General features: G+C 37.4%; 1 protein-coding gene across 5 annotated transcripts in view; it reads left to right on the top strand.

Moving 5' to 3' along the window:
* The window catches only part of PTPN2 (protein tyrosine phosphatase non-receptor type 2), an 85,980-nt gene that overhangs the window by 54,791 nt on the left and 12,028 nt on the right, over nucleotides 1-19,161 (top strand). For 4 of the 5 annotated variants that reach the window (XM_036102772.2, XM_036102773.2, XM_036102771.2 and 1 more), the window contains 4 exons: nucleotides 2,889-3,026; nucleotides 10,077-10,286; nucleotides 11,988-12,140; nucleotides 18,178-18,359. In XM_036102772.2, coding sequence (XP_035958665.1) covers nucleotides 2,889-3,026; nucleotides 10,077-10,286; nucleotides 11,988-12,140; nucleotides 18,178-18,359 — 683 coding nt within the window. The remainder of the gene's footprint in view (nucleotides 1-2,888; nucleotides 3,027-10,076; nucleotides 10,287-11,987; nucleotides 12,141-18,177; nucleotides 18,360-19,161) is intronic. The other variant, XM_078060648.1, reaches the window with a different exon arrangement.

Below are 19,161 nucleotides of genomic sequence, written 5' to 3'. Positions count from 1 at the left end.
CTTCATAGAATTAGTCATTTCTCTAAGGAACCTTGGTTTCTTTTATTGGGCAGTGATATTTCAACATGACAATAAAAATAGGGATGTTGGGACGCCTGAGTGGCTCAGTTGGTTAAGCGTCTGCCTTTGGCTCAGGTCATGATCCCAGGGTCCTGGGATTGAGTCCTGCATTGGGCTCCTTGCTCAGTGGGGAGCCTGCTTCTCCCTCTGCCTGCCACTCTCCCTGCTTGTGCATGTTCTCTCTCTCTCTCTCTGACAGATACATCAAATCTTTAAAAAAAAAATTAGGGATATTTACTGATGCTGGGTTGATCATTGTTTTTAGAGCTTTTTGGTGAACAGAGCTAAGGAAAAAATGTGTTTGTGTTAGATAACACATTTCAAGGATTCATACTGATACTTCCAATTTAAATTTAGAACTGAGGGGGTTGGCTTAATGCATTCTACCTTATATCTGTTGGCTTCTTTTTCCATACCATGAATCCTGCTTTTCAAAGACACAATGGATAAAGAATATCTTACAATGACTCATTTACTTTGTCCCATGTTATACACCAGAATGACTCATAATAAGAGTATCAACTCCATCACCAAAATAATTACTGAAAAAGTTTTAAATTTTTTATGTTTTTCCCATCTCTTTCTGTTTTTAAGTTGTACTTTACCTACATTGTCAGAGTATATAACATAACTACAGTCTTTCTCTTATATCCCTTGTAAAATCTTAGTTCTACATGTAAATATATATTTAATTTACATTGTCGGTCTTATTGATGTCTCTCCAGTTCTGTAGATATCTCATTCTGTAGTGCATCCTAAGGAAGGGACTCATGGGCATTATAGTTCCTGATTTCTTACCTGTCGATGAGAGTTTAATCTGCTGTCTTAATGCTTAAAAGTCACTTTGACAGGATATAAAATCTTGGCTCACATTTGCTTTTCTTTGAGCAACTTAAATACATTACTCCATTTCCCTTTGGCTTTAGAGATTACTGACAAAGTCAATTGGACATCTGATTTTATTTCCTTTGCAAGTCATGTGTTCTTTTTATCTAGGTTACCCAAAGGCTTTTTTTTTCTTCAAATCCCATTAATTTTACCAAAATATGTCTTAGTGTTGGTCATTCTGGGTCAGTTTTTCTAGATGCATAGTATGCTCTTTCAATTTATGATTTTTTAAAGAAGAATGTATTGATTATACTTGTTAATATTTACTGTTTGCATGCTTTAGTGTTCTTTGGATCCTATTCACGTTAGATTTTCTTTGCTTATTTTTATATTTGTCACTTTCTCTTAAATCCTATTGTCACTCCATTTCTTTTATTATCTGCTGTGTTTATTCATGCCTCTGTTCCTTTTAGTTTAGTCTTCATTTCTGAAATGGTGTGTTCTTTGATTCCTAATTTTTTTCTGTCTCCTATCACCTCATTTCTGAGTTGTTCTCATTCTCCTTTATACTCTTTCACTTATTGTATCATATTTAAAGTGTCTTTTAGCACCTTTGGAAGTATCAGCTCATAGGAATTATTTGTTTGGAGGTGTTACTGTTTGTGATTTGTAGCTGTTTGTGATTTGGAAAAAAAGAAATGACCATATTTTATAAGGATATTTTTGTAGTGTTTTTTTTCCTAATGAAGTGGCTCTTTATTTCACCTTGCCACAGTCTGTTGGTCTCATAATTTGGCTTTTGGGAAGATCCTTTTATTGTCACAAATAGGAATTCCATATTAGTAGTTCTGCCAAAATGTACCAACTCTAGATAAAGAGGGCTTTTCTTCTTCTTTTTTTAAAGATGTTGTTTATTAGAGAGTGCGTGCGCACATAAGCAGGGGGAGGGGCATAGGGAGAGAGATAAGCAGGCTCCCCAGGCACAGTCCTGTAATGTGATAGAGTAAATATTCTAAATATTTCAGTATTTCCTATATTTTTTAAAAACCGAAAATCCGCTGAGTGGGGAGCCCAACACGGGGCTCGATCCCAGGACCCTGAGATCATGACCCAAGCCAAAGTCAGATGCTTTTTTTTTTCCTCCTAATTAAATTTTGTTAATATATAATGCATTATTTGTTTCAGGGGTACAGGTCTGTGATTCATCAGTCTTACACAGTTCACAGCGCCCACCATAGCACATACCCTCCCCAATGTCCATCACCCAGCCACCCCATCCCTCCCACCCCCCTCCACTCCAGCAACCCTCAAGTTTTTTTCGTGAGATTAAGAGTCTCATGGTTTTTCTCCCTCTCTGGTTTCATCTTGTTTCATTTTTCCCTCCCTCCCCCTATGATCCTCTGTCTTGTTTCTCAAATTCGTCATATCAGTGAGATCATATGATGCTTGTCTTTCTCTGATTGACGAAGTCAGATGCTTAACTGACTGAGCCACCCAGGCACCCCAGAGGGGGCTTATCTTCTGATTTATTTCCCTGACTTAATTTTAGTAAGTGAATATACAATGTTATTTCTAGATAAATAGTATTTGGTAGCAGATTCATGGGTATTTGTAGGAAATTCTTGTAAAATGAAGCCTTTTCAATACTGTTTGAAGAAAAGATTCTTACAAGAGGTTGATAATTTTAGAAATGTAAAGTGAATGCCAGTATGATGTTAAAATATAGGTTATCATGCTTTAGAAATGACAAATTCACTTTTATGAACATATCTGTTTATGGCTTTTTTTTTTTACTATAAGTTATAGGAACATTTTACAAACCTTTTATAAAATGTCAATCTTACTAAAATACATTGAGCATCAGATATAGTGCAATTGTTCATAGATTTGGGTACTTGAAAAAAATATAGCATGTGTATGTGTGTGGTTTGTCTTCCTTTCCCAGCTTTTTAGGGTTTCATAATGTCTAGGAACTAATATCTACATATTCTTAAATTTAGGTTAAATGTGCACAGTACTGGCCAACAAAAGATGATCGAGAGATGCTGTTTAAAGAAACAGGATTCAGTGTGAAGTTTTTGTCAGAAGATGTGAAGTCATATTATACAGTACATCTACTGCAGTTAGAAAATATCAATGTAAGACTTTTCATGCCTAAAAGATTGGACTTTATATATTGCTGATTTTCAGAATTATTTTATGTCATTAGATTTGAAGTTTGGGGCTGCATATACATTTCGATAGTATCTATAATAGTATATAGTCATAAACATGGTGTTTACATTGTGTTTCCTACATGCGGTAGCTCTCTGAGGACTCTTGAGAAAACCTAGAAACTAAGGATTTTAAAGTTCAGGTTGAGATATGAGGATTGAAGATAATTTATTAAGATTACTTGGGGATGAAGAGAGAGAGAGCTTTATAATCAGGCTAACCTGAATTCAAATCCCAGCTCTGTTGTTTAGTAGAAATATCCCTGGGACCTGTTCCTCAACGTCCCTCATCCTTTCCTCGTCTGGAAAGCAGAGATTGTGATAGCGCCCTTTCAGGGCTGATGTGGAGATCAAATGAAGATGTGTGCGCAGAGCAGCTGATGTAGAATAGGTGCCCAGTCAACATGGCAGCACTTGGTGCTTCTGAGAGTGGCAGGCTAGTCAAGAAAATAACTTACTGGAATGTTGTTAATTCAGATGATTCACCACAGAGAAATTTGTCCTTACTGAATTGGGGAAAATGGTGAAATAAATTTAGCATATGGTCCCAAGAACATTCATACGGATCTTTTCCAGAAATACAAGCATTGTTCCTTATTTCTTGGTTGAGATACATGTACATGGTGGATTTGTGAACCTGCTATTTTCAAGTTGGGGATCAAGACATTTCTCCCCTTTTCACCACCTACCTGTTTTGCCTTCTTTGTGTTGTAATCAGGATAACTGGAAAATATGAAATGAGAGTGATTCTGGGATGCTCTTAGGAGCTAGGAAAACTAGAAAATAGGAAAATATTTGTTGGCCAAAAAATGATTGCAGGAATGTATCTAGTCTGTATAGTGAGATACTGTTTTAGTTAACCATTAACTGAAATAAATTATTAACATGGGATCATTGACCAAATAAGTTTTATAGAGAAGGGATATATAAAGTGCATACACACACACACACACTTTTAGATACGAAGAAATACATTTTAAGGTTGATCTCTTGAAACGCCTGTTTTTTGCCGCCTACTGTAAGCACAGGTGCGTACTGTTGAGGGCCCAGGCCCAGCTTCGCATGACATCCGTAATTAAGTTTTTATGTGATCTCTTAGGTTATCTGAGAAGTCTCAAGGTTGGGAAATACAAGACTTAGATTTATTTATAAATTTCCCTTATTTGTAGTTTTTTGCACCAACTATTCCATTTACATATGTCTTAAGCTGCCCTGAGATACATCAACAACTGTTTGATCCTAGATTGTGCAGTACTTCTTGCCAGAAACAGAACTGCTTTTATATAAACTTCTCATGATGCTTTGAATCATCTTCTCTTGGTATTTATCCCAGGTACCTCATCTGCTTCTGGCCTAAAAACTGATAGGAATGGAGAAGGGCATAGGTGTTTTTCCCTGTTTCTGAAACCTATCCTACCTAATTAAGAGTTAATTATACCTTAATAATAAAATAAAATGTGTTTTGTATCATTTTGTAAAGCACTTTTACATATAATTTGACCCACAGTCTTCCTATAATGTGATAAATATTCTTAATATTTTAATATTTCCTATATTTTTTAAAAACCGAAAATCCATTAAGGTTATATGATTTTTCCTGTAAATAGATTACTCAGCTAGTAAGTGACAGGCCAGAACTCAAATCCCGATCTCCTGACTTGGAATGACATGGGGCTAATAAGTCTTTTGAAAAAAGTGCTAATTGTCCTAGTAAAGGAAGATTCTTGGTTCTAAAGCATCTTTCTGAGTTGAAGCATGCGAACTGCCCAACCACTGTTTCAGTTGCTAGCAACTGTGTGATTTCTTACTGGCCTGGGTTCAGAGTACACCATAATTAATAGCAACAATATGTTTACATTCTACCTTACAATCTTTAGTAAGAACTAGGAATGTTAGAAGAACAAAGTAGCATTTCAGCATGAGAAGCAGAATTGTATTTGGTTAAGTATTTACACTCTGGATCCAGATTGCCTGAGTTTAAATCCCAACTGTATGCCTCCTGGTTGTGTGACTGGTCCCACTATTTACCCTCTGTGCCTCAGTTACTCATCTACAGAATGAGGATAAGGACACACGTACCTCAGAGGGTTGCTGTAAGGATCAAGTGAATTAATGCTGTAACAGGCCTAAGACTCCATGCAGGATTCCCAATTAGTAGCTTTAGTTGTGTGCATCTGTTTCCTTTGTCATATCAATGAATTGGGAAGGACTGCAGAAAGAACAAGTTGAGGGAGAAAGAAATACCAAAGGAGCGAGAAAGGTGATGCTGCAGTTAAGGAGTGGTCACCAACCTCACCCTGAGCTGCAGAGAACCAGTTTGCTGCTGAAGGAGTCTGACTTGTCTGTAGTAACAGGTCTAGGGCCTAAGCTGTGGTTTGTGTGGGCCCTGCTCTTTTACAGACCTCTGGTCTAAGGGAGCAGTAAAGCTGCACAGCAGCCGCCCTTTCCAGTGTCTTCAGTAGAACTAAGAGTTTGAACTTTGGCCCATGAATGAAGAGATTCCATCTCTGCTTTTAAAGCAGCCCCGTGGCTTAAGCTAAGGGGAAGGTTTTGTAGGGCTTTTAAAATACAAGGTCATCTAGAGTGCTTATTTGTCTTTCAGGATTTTCTTTTTAGTTGCCCTTCACTATTTTCCATAATATTGTTGGCCAGCTTTATGTTTATCAAGTTCCAGGAATACTATTGTAATGCTGGCTGCCTTCTATTTCTCTGTCCCTGTAGATTTGCCCAAAACAGGATGAGTGCCTAATTATTACCATGCTCAGCTGGGATTTGATTCAAAATAGTTTAAACAGTTTATCCCACCTGGAGTGTCATCCTCTCTTCTCTGCCTGTTTATATCCTGCACATCCTTCAGGACCACCTTGTGACCCATTTCTTACTTTGGTCTTTCTTAATTCATCTATGACGCATTCATTCCTAATAGCTGTAATCTTACACTTCTCTCCATAATTTAAATTTTCCATTTTACTGGCTTATTTAGTACTTGTGTATGTATGTACTTTGACTCCCATAACAAGGTTTTTGGCTCCCCATGGGTAGAGTCCTTAGCTGTTACCTTTGTGCTTCCTTCTGCCATTGCACCGAGTGAGTGGTTATTCTAAAATAAAGGCATAATCCTTCCACCTTGCTCTAAAAAATCTTTCTGTGGCTAATGCAGACGTCCAGGACCCAGCCCGGACTGGTCCTTCCTTCTTGTCTAGGCACTCAGGGTTTGTTCTTGCTAACAGTCCTACACTTCTCAAATGGGTTGATTCTTGGAGGCCCACACCTCTGTGTATTGCTTTCTCTCTGCTTAGAATGCAAGCCCCATGCCTCCCTGTTTCTGTCACTCTCCTCTCCTGATCTGGTGAGGTCTGTTCATCTTTCAAAATGAATTACAGTAACTAAATATTTAACACAGACCATATAATGATCCTGGCAAAAACTGATGAGGGACTGAACTAAGGCACTTACGGTGAGCTACAGATCTCATATAAGTTTGTATTTAGGAGATAGGGTTCACAAACTCTGCTACTTCTTCGTGTAGAGGAAATACTAAGTGAAGCAGTTGAAAATGTGAAGAAGTTTACAATTGATTGGAGCTTACTAGGGGCTACAATAGAGTCAATTAGTATATAATTGTTTCAGAAAAGGTATCTGTAAGTATTTACCATATGCAGGCATAGGTTAGGCACTTTACATTCACTGTTTCATTTATTCCTCACAATAGCCTTATAAGGTAAGTACTGTTTTTAACCATTTACAGATGACAAAATTGGGCTTATGATGAAAGTCTTGAAAATACAATCTTGGTACTTCTATAAATGCCCGAAGTGTGAAAATAATTGGGCCTAGCACTAAAGAGCTGCATAGATTTCTTTGTAATAATTAGAAAATTTATAATCTTATTTATCTGTATAAAATAAGTTAACTTGAATTTGAATGGCTTTAGGTGGCATACACTTAAATTGCCATAAGCCTGACTGTGGCCCATGGTCTTGTACCTACTCAGTTCTTCGCTCATCTTCCTGGCCTCCATATATAATGAATTAGATATCCTTATTCAAGGGTAGAATTCTCCTTCAAAATATGTAAATAAGATTTTGCCTTAAAAAGAAGAGTGAACCACTGACATTTTGTGCAGAGTGTGGTATACATAATGCAGTGTTTTACAAAGAAGATTTGTCAGGGACAGCCATGTAATTGCAGATGCAACCAAGTGTGCGTGGGGTGTGAGGTCAGCAGCGAGAGGGGATGGAGAGGCCAACTGGGAGGACTGATGTGACTTGATGACCTGGGAGAAGGAGAGGGGGCTTCCACCAGTTTTGAAATAAGGGGTTTGTCAAAAATTGTGAAGTCTACATGTAGAGCTTGTTTGGAATAAAGATGAATTTTGTTTTAGCTCTCTAGCCTTTGGCAATCCTTTTTTCCCTCATGTTTTTTCCAGCACGAAAAAGAGGGAGAAGAGGTCCAGTCAAGCATATAAACATTTCTTTCCTATCTCAGTCTTAAACATACGGATCTTATTGCTTCATGAAGTGGTCTGTTGGGAATTGTATGATTTTTTTGTGAGCTGTGATTTTGAATCTTGTTTCAGTAGGGACACAATAAAAGTTAACTTCTTAAGAAGTTCTTTAGTCTGGTCCTGTTAGGGGAAGAAAAAGACTGATTCTCAAAAATCTATTAGTGGGGAAGACTGCATTATACAAACAGTTGTGAACATTTCTGGGAACTGGCTTTGAGTATCCCAGACAGTGTGACCTGAATTTGAAAAAAATCAAGAGACTTCTAGTCTTGAGCCAAAATCATACAAGCGAAAAAAAAGCAAGCAGTTGCTCAGGATTGTGGGTTAACTCTAGGTTTAAACCAGGAGGTGATGCAGTAAATGAGCATAAGTGAGTATACAACGTTATGGGAAGACTGGGCCGTACCCTGCAGAGCACAGCTTGCAGGTGAGCCAGGTCCTGGCACCACCCCTCCCAGACCTGGGAGCTCCAGCACGTCCACGCGGGACCTGGTTTAGGCTTACATGGCAAAGCCTGGCCCTGCTCTGCGAGGTCAGCACTGCGTGGTGGCAAATGACCACAGCGCGGCAGTTGTCGGGGGGGGGGGGGGGGGTGCAAAGGGAGTAAACATTCCCACTGGAATCTTAGACCCTATTTAAAGGAAGGTGTGACTTCTGAGTTCTCCATGCCCCTGGGCTATGGCAGGAACAGCCACTCTAACCCATTCCTGTGCTGATACTGTGTTCTTACCTGTCCATTTCTGGTTTTGTAAGAAGAAACTAAAGTTTAGCCTTCTTAATTTGGAATGTTTTCAGTGCCTTTTTAAATACAATAAATTTAACCCCCCCCCCTTTTTTTACATACAGTAAGCTATAATTTTGAAAGGAAATGTTCTGAAATTTAGGAATCCCAATGATCATTTTAATTAGTAATAGATTTATATTTTCTAGTACCTTCAGTATATTGAGAATCTATGGATCAGAGTGTATTTGGAATTATGAAAGCGAATTTTAAGAAAATTAGTCACTGAAAGTAGGTAATTTGAAATTTTTAAAAGAATTTCTGCACTGTATTTTATCAGTGTTATACCTCATATAACAAGTCTGGGACTTAGGGGTCTTAATTTTTGCTAAAAAAAGGGGAAAGTTTATTTTTAAAAAAAGAAAGTTAATTTTGAAAACTTGTACCGAAAGCAGGATGCTGTAATAATAATCTTTAGCTTTTAACCATTAAAATTATCATGGTGTTTTGCTTTTGTTTTTGTTTTTTTTTTCTAATGTTGCTTGTATGGCTTCTCCCTCCAAAAACATCCTACAATGAAACTGAGAAATTGTGCAGAGATATGTTAGAGGGTTACCGCTTCGGTTTACAAAAATGAAGACTAGAAGGCACCAAAGTGCTTCTTGGGGCAAAAGGCAGCTGGCAAAAGCTTAGGAACATTTTCATAATGAGTTAGTCAGAAATAAAGCTCATCAGGAATATCCAGGAAGTGACAGTGAATGCCAGGCAGGCTTTAAGAGACAGGAAGCATTTAGCATATTGGTAAACCATTTTAGCACATCAGCAAAGTCATATAAACAGTTTTAGGATTGGAAATTATTACCACGGGGAAAAGCAGCAATTAGAAGAGCAATTTCAATTAAAAATGTAAAGATTGTGTCTTTAAATTAATTCTTGAGTTGCTCCTCTGAGCCTGTGTAGCAGAATCTACAAGATAACTCATCTGATGAGAAAAATTATATCTAAAAATGTTGGGCATTCTTAAAAAGGAAACCATTAAAGAATGTAAAATTATACTGGTAGGATTTTTTTTTAAATAGGAAAAAAAAGGGCGCCTGGGCGGCTCAGTCGTTTAGCATCTGCCTTCAGTTCAGGTGGTGGTCCCAGGGTCCTGGGATCGAGCCCCGCATTGGGCTCCCTGCTCAGCAGGGGGGGCCTGCTTCTCCCTCTCCCACTGCCCCTGCTCGTGTTCCCTGTCTCGCTGTCTCTCTCTCTGTCAAAAAATAAATAAAAATATTTTAAAAATAAATAAATAGGAAAAACAAAAGGAACACTCATCATGATGTATGAATTAAAATATTGGCAACATGTATGGTGTAGGTCGGTGGTTAAGAGCCCAGACTGCTGCTTCAAATTCAGGCTCTGCTAGTGTCTCAAAGTGTCACCTTGGGTAAATTACTTAACCTTTGGCCTCTGTTATCTGGAAAAGGAGTTTTATTAGGATTGTTGTATGGGTTGAGTTAATACATAAAAAGCTTAGGACAGGCCTGCAAAATAATGTTTTAGAAATGTTAGCTATTATTAAATAAATTCCGGATTCTCCTGAAGAACTCCAAACTTGCGTGATTATCAAAAACCAAATAAAAAATCATGGTACAGAAGTCCATAAGGATTAAAAGCATTAACACAAAACACATATTCTTTCTGAAGTAGTGTTTTCAAAGAAAAGAAATTAGAACTAACTTTTCCCTTGATTTTCACTTTTTAGAGTGGTGAAACCAGAACAATATCTCACTTTCATTATACTACCTGGCCAGATTTTGGAGTCCCTGAATCACCAGCTTCATTTCTCAATTTCTTATTTAAAGTGAGAGAGTCTGGTTCCTTGAATCCTGAACACGGGCCTGCAGTGATCCACTGTAGTGCAGGCATTGGGCGGTCAGGCACCTTTTCTCTAGTAGATACCTGTCTTGTTCTGGTAAGTGCTTCTTATGATCTAATTTTAGTCTTGTTTAATTTTTTATTGTTTTCCCCTGGCAGAAGTAAGCTCTAATGTCTGTATCCCAGAACCGTGATTTGCAAACTTAAACTTCTGCCTTCTTCAGAAAAACCTAAAAAATTTCACTTAGACCCTTTTAACTGCCTCTTATTTGTGAGTGGTGGGGCTCTGTCCAAGATGATTCTAGACATCTCCAAGAAGAATTTTTTTTTCCCCCTGGTAGCTTTATTTTACAGAAATAATAGGTCTTCCCCCTTCCTTGTTTTTCAAATATAAATTGATATATAATATTGAATTCCTTCCAACTCAAACAAGCACTACATTTCTCTTGCCCTGAGTTTCCTTATTTAAACTAAGGGTAATGATACTATTTTCCTCAAGAATTAAGTGAATTAATACATTCAAAGCACTTAGAAGAGTCCCTGGTATTTTCTAAGCACTCAGTAAATACTAGTATTATTATTCCCCTGAGATTCCGATCTCTGCCCCCAAGGGCTGTATTCTTTCTTCACCAACCCATTTCCAGCCCCAGCCTGGATATAGGCCTGTGCCTTTTCTTTTTAGAATGTTCATTTTTCCTTAGTTGGGGCATAGGGCATCTCTAGAGTATAGGAATGGTTGAGTCTTAATATACCGACTGTATTACTTTACTACTCTGCCTCTAAGTGATATACTTCAGTCAAAAACTGGATTGTTACAGGGCACCTGGATGGCTTAGTCGGTAGAGCGTGCAACTCTTGATCTTGGAGTCATGAGTTGAAGCCCCATATCAGGCATAGAGCATACTTAATTTAAAATTAAAATTAAAGGAAAACTGAGTTGGGGCACCCGAGTGGCTCAGTCAGTTAGGCGTCTGACTCTTGGTTTTGGCTCAGGTCGTGATCTAGGTCATGCACTCAGTGCAGAGTCTGCTTGAGATTCTCTCCCTCTCCTTCTGCCCCTTCTGCCCCACACTCACTCACTCTCTCTCTCTCAAATAAATAAAATCTTAAAACTGATTGTTACATTAAAGTGAACTTTGACATGTTTAAAAAAAATTCTGTCTATTCACTTAATGGTGAATGACTATTAAAAACTGGGTTGTGTGTTTGTGCCTATTCCCTGCCAGACATAACTTCCACTTTTTTCTTTTTCAGTTGGGGTGAGGGTTGTGCTGGTTATAATACAAGATCGATAGTCCGGAGCTGGTGCAGTGACTTAACAGTGTCATTGTGAATCTAGGCTCTTACCGTTTTTCTTCTCCACCATCTTTAAAGATGGCTGCTGGACACAGACATGAAGGCAGAAGGGCAGTGGGCAAGTTTACTTCTGTCAAGACCTTTTAAAAAAAGGCAGAACACTAATGTCAGTGGATTTATCTTTACATTAAGCCAGAACTGGTCATAAATTCTTCCTTAGACAAATACTGGCCAAAGTAAATAAGATTACTGTGATTGGTTTGGAATCAGTTGTGTATCAGCTAAAGGCCTCCATCTACTGCTTGAACAGTTGAGGTGTGCGGAAGGTGGTGGGTTGGGGTAGATGTTTTGTACAGAAAGAGTTAACAGCCATGGTCACTTCTTGTTCTTGGGGGAGACACACTGCACATTGCAAAATGCTTAGCAGCTAGCTATCCTATATTGCTTCTCTTTCCTGGACTCTAACAACAAAAGGCTTGAATAATTTTTACCTTTCTTGCAGATGGAAAAAGGAGATGATATTAACATTAAACAGCTGTTACTGAATATGAGGAAATATCGAATGGGACTTATTCAGACACCAGATCAACTCAGATTTTCATATATGACTATAATAGAAGGAGGAAAATTTATAAAGGGAGATTCAAATATACAGGTAAACTTTTTTAGGGAAATAATACCTGTGTATTATATATGATTAGCATCAAATAACTGCTGCACTCCATTGAAGCACTTGTTTTCTCCCTTCCTTCCAAAAAGCATATTGACATTCATGTGGAAAACCCAGCTGGCCATCTTAAAATTCTGAAGTTTAAGCTCACGTCCTCATATATACCTCAGCCTCATGTTAAATCTTGCCTGTTACTCAAAAGCCCTAGTGGGAATAAGATTTTATTAAAGAAAGTGGAATTTTCATATAAGGAGGTTAGTTTAAGCATTTAAGCATTAAAATAAACCAAAGAATTTTGGTAATTTTAGCACATTAAAAACTTGACCTGCAATTATAGAATACTTAGTTTATGTAATAGATGCTTAATTTTGTTAACAGTGAGCAACTCGAGTATTTATGGCAGACATACGAAATTCCAGTAGAAAGTTCTGTTTCTCTGGTTTCTGGCTATGCTCTCATGAAGACATTTTTGTTCCACATTTGCAAAAACTAAGTTCAAAGACTGATTATCAGAAATCTGTGTTATATACTAACAGACCCCTATTTCTTGTCTGATCTGGTCACATAGTATTGGACATAAGTAGATCAAAACTCTTCATATTTCTCTTATGAACACATATACTGGCTCTTTAATTTCTGTGATTATGAGGCAAGTCAGAAATACACTGAATAAGCCTTCTTTTATAACTCAGACCATCTGTGATAATGGAATTAAATACAAGTTACACTTTCAAAGACATTAAAATATTCTTAAGCAATTCTGTTTCTCAGCTAACTGTTGTTCTGATCTTTAGTATTATTGTAACTATTCAAGACAAACTATTATCAGTAAAATTTAAAGTCTTATGATCTTGCCATTTGCAACAAGATGGATGGAGCTAGAGAGTATAATGCTAAGCAAAATAAGTCAGAGAAAGACAAATACCATATGACTTCATTCATATGTGGAATTTAAGAAACAAAACAAATAAAGCAAAGGGGAAAAAAATAGGCAAACCAAGAAACAGAATAAATCTTTAATGAAGAGAAACATTGCATCAGTCCATAAAATACTCAGTATTTCGATTAGGCCCACAAAACATGAGACCCTTCTTCAGAAGTCAGACTTTGGTAACACTGGGTTTGCTTGGCAGTGAACCAGTGATTCAGAAGAAGTAAAAGTTATCTCAAATGTTTAAGATTAGGAAAAGGTCTCTCTCTCTCTCTTTTTTTTTTAATCTCTGTGAACTTCTCTCCAGTTTGGAGTTGAAAAACTCCAATCTGGAGTTGGAAAAAAGTTAAATAGTTAAACCAAACTTTTTTCACACACTTGTGGCTTCCTTAGTTGTTTATTGCTTATTTCCTGGACGTTCTTATGGACTAATTGTAGAAAAAGTGTGCTGTCCTTTGGATAGTATCCCTCCCTCCACTTTAAAATTTTTTCAAGTTTCCTTAGTTTCAGAATATATACTCACTTACTTTGAGGATCTTTTTCACTACAGAGATGAATTTTATGAACATACTTTTTTGTGGTCTTTATTATTATTATAGCAGTATAGTTTGTGGCTTGGGAGAGTTTTTTTCTGTCTCCGTTTATCTGGTAGGTTATAGCCATCAGAGTTTCCATGTAGCTTCATCCAGCACTCCATGCAAACCCAAGGCATTCTCTGTCCCTTCTTCAGGTAGGACGTTGGAAATGTCTCTGTGTTTTTCAGGTACTCAGGATCAGAAAAGCCTGTTACCTGTTTGGAGGAGTCGGTTTCCACAGAAATGGTCTAAGGGTTCCTATAATTTATGTGGTGCTGTACTTTTTTTTTTATTATAAAGATAATTAATGAGTAAATATATGGATTTGTTTATTTTACATAGGTAGTTTTCTCTGCCTGGAACTTTGCTATCCAATACTGTAGCCATTAACCATACATGTAATTGAGTAATTGAAATTAGGCTATTCTGAATCGAGATCTGCTTGAAGTATAAAATACACACCAGATTTCGAAGATTCAATACAGGGGGATAAAGTATAAAATATCTCAATAATTTTTAAAGTATTATATGTTCAAATGACAATATTTTTTATATTGAGTTAAATAAAAGATATTGTTAAAATTCATCTTTTTTTTTTTTTAAACACTACTAGACATTTGAAAATTGTATATGTGGTTCCCATTATATGTCACTGGACAGTACTGTTCTAGAACCTTAGCTTAAAATAAAAATCTAAGAGAAGTAAAGTTCTCTGAAATCCTAAATCATAAGATCTAAAGTTAATGTAGAAACCTCAAACTGCATGAATATAACTGACCCATAAAAGTATCTCTTTTGACATACAAGGATAGGATAGCCAATTTATGAAAAGACTCTTCTTTCTCTCCATATGTCTACCTCCTCCTCTTTATCGAGGAATTTTGGGAAAAGTTACTATTTGTAAGAAGAAAGAAGGAAGCTTCTTTCTGGTGTGAGCACTGTGGCCAGGGGTGTGGGAGGGTGATACCACGCTTCCTGAACCTGTGTATCTTCAGAGAACGGTCTGGTCAGCAGCACCCGAGCCGTATTTCTTTGTTTCTGGTACTTTTTGCTAAAGGGGACATCTGTCTTCACCTTCAGTCTTAATTTGGATTTATATTATGTGAGTGGTATTTTCATTATTGGATAGTTTTATGTTAATTTCCTGTGAAGATCTCTGAAATATAGAGATATAAAGTGATTTAGAACCTGTCAGGATAAAGGAGAGCTGTTAATACATCTAAAGCGATTGTTTCTGAAATCAGTAAATACATGTATGTGTTTATAATCATACAGCGTGTATTTAGTTTTGGAAATTTCCAATGGTCTTGACCTACCTAGATAAATACAGGTAATTTCTCGTTGTCTCTGAGAATATATCATTTACCTCACATCTTTCTTGGCACAAGATTGGGCATAAAAAGATGTTACAGTTACTGGTATTATCACTTACGGCACATCCCAGTACCCGGGATGACAGAAAACCTCACAGAGTAGCATATCTAGATTGGCAATTCAGAACTGATGTAAGATCTCTACCTGGGAATTTGACACTACTAATAGAGTAATTACAGTGGGTTTCAAGTTTAATGACATCACTGAAAGTGCTCCTCCGAGGGACTTTCTTCAGTGAGAAATGGATGAGGCTGCAGGTGGTGTGCAGGGCAGGGCTCGTAGCAGCGTGCGACGTGCGGAGTGTGGTTCAGCACGAGTGTAGATTTAGGAAGGTAAACTCTCAGTCCAGATGGCTGTACTCCAGGCTTGCAGATGAGAGCTTGAATGAAGTTGTAGCTGAGTGTGGTATTGATTCCTTGGCTTCCCCAGTCAGCAGTGACAAGCCAAGGCAGGCGACTTTGCCTGTTTACTTGCAGGTTACAGGGAAGGCAAAGTTGAGTGAGTTTGCTGCCCAGACACGTGGCAAAATGACACTGCCTTTTTTTTTTTTTTTAATTCACTAGCATTAAATATCTCCTTTTCCTCCACTCCCTTACCCCTTTTGCTGAGTCCTTTTCTTGTTGACAGATTCCGAATTTGTTGCATATTCTGGGAAGTGGTCCAGTAAGATGTGATTTTTGTCATTGTCTTTTGTTTATTGACATTGTTGAGTTCTGTCCAAGTATAAGGCCAAGTTGTTATAACTAGGTCCCCAGGGAAGAATCAAAATTAAAAAAAAATCAAACCTAAATTCCGGAGACAATTTAACAGTTTTTATTGGGTACTTTCTTAAACTATCTGGTATCTGAAATTGATGAACTTTTCAGAGATACAAATAATCATGAGGGATTATAGCATTAAAATTTTGGCCCTTTTGTTAATTAGCTGCATAGCCTGGGCGAGTTGCTTCTGTTCTGTAGAAGGGGGATGATGATGATAACAGTAGTAGCACCTGCCTCCTGAGGTTCTTCTGAGGATTAAGAGCTGGTGCAGCTGAAGCATTAGGTCAGTGTGGGTATCGTAAGCACTTGAGAAGTTTCCCCACGTACATCTTCAATGTACAAAATGCTGTCTGGACTGAGTAACAAAAATGTTGAACGGGAAGAAAGAAAACTGATGTAGTCCTCTAAAGTGAAAACATCTTACTCTTATGTTCCATTATAGCATTTTCTCAAGTATTGACAAAATACTCTTTCTGGATATGGTTTGCATCCTCTTAGGTCCTTGCTCAGGAGAAGTGGGTTCCATCCGATTGTTTCTTAAAATAAGTTCAGAGACTTCTTTCCTTGAGGTCCACTTCCTTTCTGGCTTCATCTCTCAGAGTCAAGCTCTACATGTTCTTCATCTTCTAGTCAGATTGATCAAACTGTCCTACTCACTGTCCTCCAAATGTAGCAAATTACAGAATTTTGCATTCTCTGAATTTTTTTGTGAATCAACTACTATAAAAAAAAGATGCATTAATTACGCATCTTAGTAAAATAGCTATATATGGGAAAGGAGGAGTGTGGTAAAATACCTTTTTCTTTTTTAATTCCTCTGTTGTAGGATAATGAAATAAGTTAGAAACTAATTTATCAGTGTATCAATGAATTTTCCAAAGATTTTTTTTTTTTTAGTAATATACAAGCATTGTTTTTAACAATGCCATTTTGTACCAAAGCAACTCCAGGGAAAGAGTGTTTCATTAAGTTCCAGACAAGTGTAAATTGCAGGGTTACATTTGTGTTCAAAATCATTACAATCCTCAGGCAATAAGTTATAGAGCCTCTTATTCATTAGGTTCTAGACTCCTTGCTTCTGTGGTATGATCTTCAAAGAGGGTAACCCCTGTCCGTACCAGGTCATTTTGCACCAGTGTGGATAATCAAAACCATTGGCTCTCACTGCCACCTTTCCTACTCTTGTTATTGGCTGGGAGATGGATGGTTGTGTTTGCAGCTCTTGAAGAATTGAGGAGCTAGAGGTCCCTCATGTTGAGGTTATACTTGCCTTCTCCCTCTCTGGCTAGCACTTTGTCACTGCCTTCATCTTCCAGGGGCTCAGATACACTTTGCACCTCTTCCTCTCTCCCTAGGGATGGTGGCAGTGAGGGCAAAGGAATCTAACATTTGCCAGATATGATGCTAGGCTTGTTATGTCATTAATCACAATAGGCTCTCAAGGTAGGTGATGACAGCCTGTTTCCTAGAGGAAGGAAATGGAATTTCTCTTCGTCTTGGTCTAAATCCTGCCTCCTGAAGTCTAGGCATGCTAGCAGAGTTTTTTCTAACCTGGTGGTGGGCTAGCTTACCTGGAGCTGCTAGCATAGCTGGTAGGAAAAAAACAAAGTAAGGTCCTCTGGCATCAGAGAGACCTGCCTGGAGATCTCACTGTTGTCCCTCTGTTAGACCAATCTGGTCTAACAGAGGAACAACAGATCACATTCAAGTGCCATCTTGGTCACTGTTTCCAGTGTTAACATACCTGTGGGTTAGGAGTCCAGCAGAATCTGGCTCTGGCTAAAATCTCATTTATTATGACTAATATTCTGGTGAGGTCCTAGTATACTTTGTCTCAATAGGTTAAAGTCCACTTTAATTTCATTAAGATTATTGTATTCAACTGCCTAGAGATGTACATACATATTAAATACTTTGTTTTTAAATTTTAAGCTTAATCTTAACTACTGTTCTACAAATACCTTTTTAAAAATGGAACCATGGGGCGCCTGGGCGGCTCAGTCGGTTAAGCAAGTGTGCCTTTGGCTCAGGTCATGATCCCAGGGTCCTGGGATCTGCCCGCTAAGGGCTCCCTGCTCCGCGGGAAGCCTGCTTCTCCCTCTCCCCTGCCTGCCACTCCCCCTGCTTAGGTGCACGTGCGCATTCTCTCTCTCTCTCTCTGTCAAATAAATAAAATCTTAAAAATAAAAATAAAATAAATTTTAAGCTTAAAATAGGCACATCTAGAAGAGGTTTTGTAAAATACCTTTTTCATTCTTCTGTTAGCATCACAGGGTTCTCTTAAAGTTGAATATATAATTTCAATTTGTATATCCTTTTTATTTAAAGAAAAGTAAAATTTTAGTGTTTGCATTTGTTTTTCACTTCTCTTCCCTACTTAGAAACGGTGGAAAGAACTTTCTAAGGAAGACTTATGCCCTGCTTTTGATCATTCACCAACCAAAATAATGACTGAAAAATACAATGGTAATAGGATAGGCCTAGAAGAAGAAAAACTGACAGGTGACAGATATACAGGACTATCCTCTAAAATGCAGGATACTACGGAAGAGAACAGCGAAAGGTAAGCTTATGGCAATTACATGCTTGAAAAGATGAGACTTTTTTATTTTAATAAGTTCAGTGGATATGAACTAATATAGGCCTTTTGTTTATTGAATTAATGTAGCTATTCATTTATTATCTAAGGGTATTGAAGTATTATATGATGAAGTATTATATGATTATATGATCATTGATCTCAAAGAGCTTTCAGCCCTATTAAGAAGCCAGTACTTACAGACAGAAACCAGTTGGAAAATGGTTTAACTCAATACTAATTTGAGTGGTAAAGTTAATATAATTAGATGCTAAAACGTATAATACGATACAGAAAATAAGTGGTATGAATACCTGCCATTTGTACAAGTATTAGTGTTCATGCTATAGTAATGTAATGGATAATGTGCCTTTAATGAAATTATAAAATATTTAAATGAATATTTAAATTTAATTACATTATTGGAAGGGAAGAAGTCTTTTTCAAAAAATTCAAAAAAATTACACAAAATACGTTTTATACTTCGAGTTTTGAATCTATATGAAAGTATAAACGTTTTAAGTTTTTAAATTAAAACATTTACATTTCTAAGGCTCTAGTTATCTCCCATCCATTAGGAAGCTGGTATCCTGAGGTGTGAGTGAATGAGCGTGTTCAAGTCCCCTCTTCAGCACGTCTCAGTGATGTTTTCTCTCTTTTTGTCAAATACGCTTTTTATTTAAATGGCACATTTTATGTTTTAGTCCTATTTGTTACACTGGGATGTTGGGGCACCAAGAAAATCGTTGAGGTCTCCTGTGTATTATAGTAACTTCACTTCTGTATT

The sequence above is a fragment of the Halichoerus grypus genome, chromosome 13, assembly GCF_964656455.1.
Source record: "Halichoerus grypus chromosome 13, mHalGry1.hap1.1, whole genome shotgun sequence".
Lineage (NCBI taxonomy): Eukaryota > Metazoa > Chordata > Mammalia > Carnivora > Phocidae > Halichoerus > Halichoerus grypus.
Note: the sequence above shows the minus strand (reverse complement) of the source record. Positions and strands in the feature narration are given on the sequence as shown.